At 44.7% G+C, this 7,822-nt stretch overlaps 2 protein-coding genes across 2 annotated transcripts in view; both read right to left on the bottom strand.

Moving 5' to 3' along the window:
• The window catches only part of triobpb (TRIO and F-actin binding protein b), an 8,843-nt gene extending 8,714 nt beyond the window's left edge, over nucleotides 1-129 (bottom strand). Inside the window, exon 1 of the mRNA XM_016261082.1 lies at nucleotides 120-129. The gene's annotated coding sequence lies outside the window, so the exon portion shown is untranslated. The remainder of the gene's footprint in view (nucleotides 1-119) is intronic.
• A 2,984-nt stretch (nucleotides 130-3,113) lies between these two features.
• Nucleotides 3,114-5,565, bottom strand: LOC107574636 (serine/arginine repetitive matrix protein 2). The gene is made up of 3 exons (XM_016261074.1): nucleotides 5,478-5,565; nucleotides 3,487-5,353; nucleotides 3,114-3,216 (listed from the first exon to the last, which is right to left on the bottom strand). The coding sequence occupies exons 1-3, from the start codon at nucleotides 5,563-5,565 to the stop codon at nucleotides 3,183-3,185; spliced, it is 1,989 nt and encodes a 662-aa protein (XP_016116560.1). The 3' UTR covers nucleotides 3,114-3,182.
• Between the last annotated feature and the right edge of the window lie 2,257 nt (nucleotides 5,566-7,822).

The raw sequence follows: 7,822 nt of genomic DNA, 5'->3' as shown, positions 1-7,822 counted from the left end.
ACACACACACACACACACACACACACACACACACACACGACAGAAATCCGACCGTACTCATGAAACAGAATCAAACCGAATCAAGCTAGCATCGTGTTTACACTCGCAGCAACGCTTACTGAAGTCAGCTAAAGTGAAACTGACCGTCATGATGGTAAATCCAGCCGCAGCACAGATTAAATAAAGCGCATCTGAGGAGCCTCGGCGCTGTCAAGTTTCCTTAAAGCTGAAGATCATCATGTTTAATAACACTTTTCATCATTTAATCGACAGACCTCGGCGTAAATTTGGCGGAACTCGCGCTGCTGTCGCAGTTGCCGGGGCGGGACCCGATTAGAGTTTGGCGGAAGCGAGCGGCCAATCAGAGCCGCCCAGCGCAGCACAGCAACCAATCAGAACCGCTCAACGCAGCACTGAGCCCAATCAGAGCCGCCCAGCGCAGCACAGCAACCAATCAGAACCGCTCAACGCAGCACTGAGCCCAATCCATAATTATAATAACTTAACATTATATTTGAAAGCCATGTTTTTAAATCTGTGGTTACTGTAGTAAAACCATGGTTAATTTTTGTAAAATGCTGCCAGGCTTTTGTAGCCCTAAAGATGAAACTTTAGCACACGTTTTTCTGATAGATTTATTAACAGGAATTACAGAACATAACATAACTTTGAACAAGCAGTTTAAATATATTTACTTGCACAGCCTAATTAACATAACTATCACATGTACACTATACTGTTCAAAAGACTGGGGTCAGTAATGTTTTTGTAATGTTTTTGAAAGAAGCCTCTAACAATGCTAACCAAGGCTGCACTTATTTGAATAAAAAATTCAGCAAAAACGGCAATACAGTGAAATATAACAATTAGAAATAACTATTTTTAAAATGCATTTGAAATGCATCTGTGATCAGAGCTGAATTTTCAGCATCATAACGCCAGTCTTCAAGATCACGTGACCCTTCAGAAATCAATATCATTGGTGCTCAAGAAACATTTCTGATTATTATCAATATTGCAAACAGTTGTGCTGCTTCATATTTGCACGGAAACCGTGATACATTTTTCTGAATTTGATGAAAAATATGTTTATATTGTTACTATAGGCTATGGGGGAATGAATAAAAGAATTAATTTTCTTTAAAATCGTACTGACGTCAACATCTTGAGCAGTTGTGCAATTTAAGGGCAGTGGTGGCACTGGCTGCTGCTTCTGATGCTTCTGGGAAACACAGCCATATTTGAGCAAGCACTGCGAGCGAAGACAATCTGTCTGTGATTGGTTGATTGGTTGGTTCTATCTTTCAGCGTTTGTGTGTGTTCCGATGAGCAGGAGAAATAGTTCTATCCTACACAAACATTCGCTAATATTACGTCTATTTTTCCACTTAGAAACTTATTTTATGCACCAAATTTCTTGCTAAATTAATAAAATGAATGATTAAAAATGCACTTTAGGTTCGATATTTTTCATGTGAGGATCAGTACTTCGCCCATCCCTAGCTGTCATTCTGCCTAGAATCTCCTTTTGTGTTCCGTGGAAGAAAGTAAGTCATGCGGGTTTGGTACAACAATGTGGTGAGTAAATGTTGTCGAGAGTTTTTAATTGTGAGTGGACGATCTCTTTAATGCTGAGTGTCGTGTGGTCATGACGTGCCTGCTGCATTGGTTCTTCATCGGTCTGTTCCACGCTGCAGGAGAAATACACCGACGGTCTGTGCGCTTTCTGCAGAGCAAACACACACAGAGTGAGCAGCGGTGAAACCACAGCGTCTCCGCAGGCAGACGGCGGTGTTACTGTACCTGCGTCTGTCCTGAAGCTCTGCCGGACTGAGTCTGCTCCGCGGCCGGACTGCTGGCTTTCTGTCACAAACACGGGTGAAACACATGAGCAGTACGGCTGACACACAGGTCAACGCTCTCGGACCTCAGCAGATCTCTATGAAGAATTTCAGTCAGGTTTCAGGCCCCACCATAGCACAGAAAATGCACTTGTTAAAATGACTAATTACTTGCTTCTTGCGTCAGACCAAGGCTGCATCTCATTGCTAGTTTTACTTGATCTTAGTGCTGCGTTCGATACTATAGATCATGACATACTCATAGATCGATTACAAAACTATACAGGTATCCAAGGGCAGGCTTTAGATGGTTTAGATCCTACCTGTCCGATCGCTACCACCTTGTTCATTTAAATGGGGAGTCATCTCAATTATCACCAGTAAAATATGGAGTGCCACAAGGATCTGTCCTAGGTCCTCTGCTATTTTCGATATACATGTTGCCCCTTGGTAATATTATTAGGAAATACGGGATTAGTTTCCACTGTTATGCCGATGATACTCAACTATATATCTCAATCTCTGTTTAAATCTAGATTAAAGACACATCTCTTTGGCCAAGCATTCAAATAATGCATCTCATAATCTTTTACTGCAGTCATAATCTTTTACTGCAGTTATATCTAATCAAATGCACATTATTATTCTTTAGTTTGGGTTAAACAAATCATTTTTGCTTGGTTGGAACAGCAGCTACGCTAATTATGTTTGTATGTGTTTCTCTGTTTCTGCTGGGATTAACATCCCGTGGTAACTAGGATTTACACAAGCTTCAGTCTGGATCCAGAACACCTGAGAAGAGATGATGCAACCCCTCAGAGAACCTCAGATGATGCCAACCCTGAAACAACATACAGAACTATATGACTATAACAGCTACAATGATAACAATAAAGACAACTGTAAATCTACAGTATATACAATTACTGATATCTATAACAATGAATATAATGATAACTATAACAATAAATATGAACCGTCTGTCACTTTAAATGCTTGAGCTCTTTAAAGTTGGATGAATTGAATTGGCTGTCAATATTTTTATCGTTCATTACCAGGAAAAATTGCTCTGAAAGTGATTTGAAATTGTGGTGTAGACTTTCTTGTTTTCACAGAATTAGAACTATTATTAAAACACTGAATGGTATTTATAGTTCGTCATAATGGATATCATGTCATGGTGTGAATGGGCCTTTAGAAACAGTTTCAGTTTAGTTATAGAATCTCTTATCTTTAGCCTATTATATTCAATATTTTCATGTGAATGTTACAGGACGTGTATGTTTATTTACCTGTGTGTGTAGGGAGCTGGACGAGTGAACCCTTGATAGTGTACCTATCCTATTCCGAGTGAGGAGCTTTGCTCTGGGAGTGACTAGAAACACACAAACACAGCTTCAGCTAACCCGGGTCACTTCCTCCCGCTGACCATGTGTGACCCTCTTCTGACGATATGACTAGACCCATATGAAATCTGCCAACATTCACAGTGCCCTACTCATCCTCTGGCCTTTACATGTGCGCTTATTTCATATTTGGTACTATTTGATAGCTGCCCTGGAGCTCTGACTGCAGTGTTATGATTAATTAAATTACATTACATTGTGTTATTGTGTTGAACAGTGATCAGACATATTCTGTCCACCTGGCCGGTTTGTAGCGGGAAAGTTCTTGTTTCTGTCTGCTCTCCATCCTCCTTAGGTGGCTCGGACCCTCCCTCTGGATGACCGTTTTGGCCTTGGGAAGGTCATCCATCATGGTGTACTCCTCCCGGTTGAGACCCAATGACCCGGCCGAGAGATGACTTGACTTGGAGTCCATGGAGCTCTGAGAAGACGTGTGTCTTTGGACCGGAGGGGAGGGGCTTCTGTGTCGGCTCTGTGCTCGTCGGCTGTTGGGCGTGGAGCTTTGTACCTCTGGGTTCTGCCTCATGCTGCTCCTCTTGTTTCCGTCTTGTGGCGGTTCCCAGGCAACAGAGGCAGATTTGGTAAAGGAGTCGATTTGTTTCTTCTCGCTGCTGTGGCGAGATGGGGAGGAGTTACGTGAGACTGACTGGCTGTGGAGAGAGTGGGTGGAGCCTCTCCAACGACCTGATGAAGGGTTTGAATCGTGCTGTGATTGGCTACTCATGGTGTTTCTTACGTAAGAGGCGGAGCCAGTTCTGTCACTCATAGTGTTCCTCAGAGGGACGTAGTCTGCAATCTCACGCCTCAATGTAGACACAGAGGGGCTCCGCCCACTCTCTGACTTGCGAGGAGGAGATTGGCTATGAGCTAAGGGGGAGGGACTGCAGCTCTTGGGACCACAGTTTGATGTGGACTGGCTTGTTTTGGACTTACGAAGCAATAATGGGCCAGGGTTTTGGTGATGACCTCTACTTGGGGAAGAGTGTCGGCTGTCTCGATTGTAGCTGTGAAGGGAGCTCTTTGCCTCTGGTTTCTTCTTTGTGGCTTGGCTTTGCATCTCATAGCTTTTTCTGGATGGGGAGGGGCTTTTTCTGTCATAACTCCATCCATTAGACATGGATCTTCTATCCGATTGGCTTGGTGTTCCGTAGCCCTTTCTGACTGGAGACGCACTTCGTCGACCCTTTTGAATCTGACTTGATGAGCCATTCGTCTCCAGCTTCCCCACAGGGGACTGGCTTCTGGAATCATAGCGGCTCTTCAAGGAGGAGGAGGAGAATCCCTGTCTGTCATGACCACGCTCATAAGAAGGGATTTTCGTTTCGTTTGTCCTAACAGAAGGACTGTCATAACTCCATCTGGAAGGGGACGAGCTTCCACGGTTCTCTGTAGACCCAATGAAGGAGCTGTTGGTCTCGGGTTTCCGTAAAGTGCCTCTCAGATCCATGTACGACAGAGACTTATTGATGCTACTGACATTGCCCGCAGTGCTTGCAAACGATCTGAGGTTTCCAGAGTAACTGTTCCGTGCCGGGCTGACCGATGCCTGATCTTGTCCGTGTGAATCTCCGCTAGAACGAAAGCCAACCGTGTTGAGAGAGGAGCTGGACTCGGCCCGTCTGAACGGGGAGGTACTACGGGAGGGAGAAGAGGAACGGGTGAGACCAGAACCTCTTTGGGAAGAGTTGAGCGTTCCTGATTGCCGTAAGGGGGACATCTGGGCATTTCGTCCACCTCTTCGACTGGAGGCACCAAACGATTCAGCTTGCTTGAAAGGGGTGGGACTCAGGGCCCGGGGACCTGCGAGGGCCTCGACCTCCAGGCTGAGATCCAGCGGCTCTGGAGGATACTGCGGAGGATAGTTTTCTGCAAGCTGCTCGCCATTCTGAAACTCAGAGGTCCTCCTTTTAGAAGGTATGCCCAGACCCGGGTTTCGAAATGGAATGGTGGCTTTGGGTTCGGGGCTTTTGTTGCTAGGCAGGGGATGCCCTCTCTCAGAATGCCGATAGGGAGCAGAAGGGCTTTGATCACGGAAAGCTCTGCTGCCCGCAGCCTTTCCCAGAGAGAAATATCCACTCTCACGTTCCTTCCGTTCCTTCACGCTGCCTGCAGACAGAGAGACAAGATCATGACCTGTGTTAATATGTGAAATGATACTGCACTTGTGCACTGTGACGCAGCACTCAGGAAAAGCCCGGTGCAACCCGACACCTCAAACTGCCACTCTAACTATCCAAACAACACCACAAGCTGCTCGACTGGTAACTGGATATTGGTGTTTTCCTCACCGTGAGAAAAACTGAACTGCCCAAAACCATCACGGCGACTCTGAGACACCTCCGTCCATCCTCGGGGGCTCGCCCGGTGCGGTGGCGGATCCAAGCGGGTCATTCTATGGCAGGATGAAGGATGATGAAGCAGGCTGGAGTATTCCTCTGTTCCGGCAGAGCTGCTGTACACGGAATTGTCACCCTGACTGGAATTAAAGATATATAAGGGAAGAATAGGATATGACGCCAGAACTCGACACACTGACAACCTACAGAGTGCAAGAGAATTTCATCCCCAAAAGTCCCCAAAACACATTCTTAGAGCAAAGTATGCAATAAAAGTTGCATTCAATACAAGATAAATTACATAACAACACAGACTCAACATGTCAATCAGATTTCAATGCTGAATATCAAGTGGGGGTTCTTTAGCAGCCTTACCTGTCGGAGCTTTGGTCGTCGTCTCCGTCACACAGGTACAGGTCACAGTCGGGACTCAAGATGCAGAGGTCACCACTGACAGCACATCTGAGTCGTCCTGATTGGTGGACGGAACACTGCCAACCAATCAGAGAGCAGCACATACAGCCAAACTGATCTGTGTTCTTTCGGGCCTGTTAACAGGAGATTTCTGAGGAAATTAAGCAACTAAAATGGCACTGCACATGCAGTATCACACAGACACACACACTGTACTGGTTTAGGGTTTCACAGCTGTAACTCGGTCTGGCTTGTGGTTTTTCTGCTCATCATTGTTTCAGATCATTGAAGAATCATCAGCTGAAATATCAGTATTCATCAAATTCAGATGAAAACAGAGATATTCTGAGATCTTAAACATGATTACACCATAACTCTTTTCTGACTGGTATTTTTAACTATTTTACATCTCCGGTGCTCCAGTGGCTCAAAGTGAGTTTCATTAGTAATGTTAGTTAGTGTGTGAGTCATCACTAATAGTAGTGCTCATGGTGCTGTGCTGAAACCACTAGCAGTAAGTATTGCCACCTAGAAGATCCTATCAACCAACCAAATGACCCTAGAAACCCAAGTAGAACCAAGCAACTACCCAAAACACCCTTGCAACCATCTAAAACCCCTAGCAACCACTGAACAGAACCGAGGAACTACCCAAAACACCCTAGCAACCCCGCAATAAACTCCAGAGACTACCAAAACACTGTAGCAACCATCTGAACTGGTAACCTGGTAAACACCACTCATGCTGCGTTCAAGTCCTCCTGGGAAGTTCGTACTTACGAGTTGACAAGTCGTAATTACAACGTCAGGTGCGTTCAAGTCACTTTCGTCGGCACAAGATGGCGGTGTACCTTCTTTTAATAAATTACAAGAAAATACAGCACGGTATGTTAACTCTGCTTATGTAAAATGAAAAGCAAAGAATTGGCATCAGGTGTGTTTTGAGTTTTCACAATTTTTTTAATAATTTATGAAGCCACTTTAAGCTGTATTGTAACCTGGTAAACGCCACTCAGAACACCCTAGCAACCAGTATGTTAAAGGAATGATTTTCATTTCTTGGGTAAACTGTTTCAGGTTTAGTTCAGTTCTCAGCGGTTGAAGTCTATCTGTGGATGTATTGTGTTACTCTGATGCCACAAAGAGAAAATTATCTGCCTTCATACATTAATAATGAGAATGTGCTTGCACACACACATATCCACTCTCTTATATTACTTTAATCTGTTAAAGCATCACACAGCTGATGATTCAGTCAGTCTGAGAACTAAATAAGCTCTAAAGGCACACACACACTGCAGAGCTTGACTGCTGTGCGGTGTTACATCACTCATTTCTGTTCAGCAGCTCTGAGCATCTACAGGCGCTGGCGCTCTGCTGATGCAGGTGTTGTGCAGGTGTTTCTGTCGTAAGCAGTCGTGGCAGCGGGTGGAGTCGAAGATGTTGGGCTGGAACTTCGGGCAGACGAGCTCATCACCGGCCAGAGGCATTGCGGTTTACATTTAAACGCTTCCATACACACATCAGAATTAACACACACACACACTATATCAGCACTGAATCAGCAGCAAACACATGCAGAGACGCTCAGACACACAGTGAGAGTGAATGTGTGTTACCTGAGCAGCAGATGAGAGTCGATTGAGTTTGAGATGAACACACACACACACACACTCGTCCCATTGGCTCGTTCAACAATAGTAGACGGTGATGCTTCATGTGTGTGTCCATCTGCTGTGTGTATTAAAGGGGTCATATGATGTTGCTAAAAAGAACATTATTTGGTGTATTTGGTGTAATGAAATGTGTTTATGCGGTTTAAGGT

Source organism: Sinocyclocheilus grahami, unplaced genomic scaffold (genome assembly GCF_001515645.1).
Source record: "Sinocyclocheilus grahami isolate Dianchi unplaced genomic scaffold, SAMN03320097.WGS_v1.1 scaffold2295.1, whole genome shotgun sequence".
In the NCBI taxonomy this organism is placed as follows: domain Eukaryota; kingdom Metazoa; phylum Chordata; class Actinopteri; order Cypriniformes; family Cyprinidae; genus Sinocyclocheilus; species Sinocyclocheilus grahami.
Note: the sequence above shows the minus strand (reverse complement) of the source record. Positions and strands in the feature narration are given on the sequence as shown.

What these genes read in the sequence shown, in the direction of transcription:
- LOC107574636 (XM_016261074.1), bottom strand. Translation starts at nt 5,565, where the DNA reads ATGGTTTTGGGCAGTTCAGTTTTTCTCACGGTGAGGAAAACACCAATA. An exon ending in CTTGTGGTGTTGTTTGGATA is followed by an intron (nt 5,354 to 5,477) that starts GTTAGAGTGGCA and finishes CTCTGTCTGCAG; the next exon opens with GCAGCGTGAAGGAACGGAAG. An exon ending in TCCCGCTACAAACCGGCCAG is followed by an intron (nt 3,217 to 3,486) that starts GTGGACAGAATA and finishes GTGTGTTTCTAG; the next exon opens with TCACTCCCAGAGCAAAGCTC.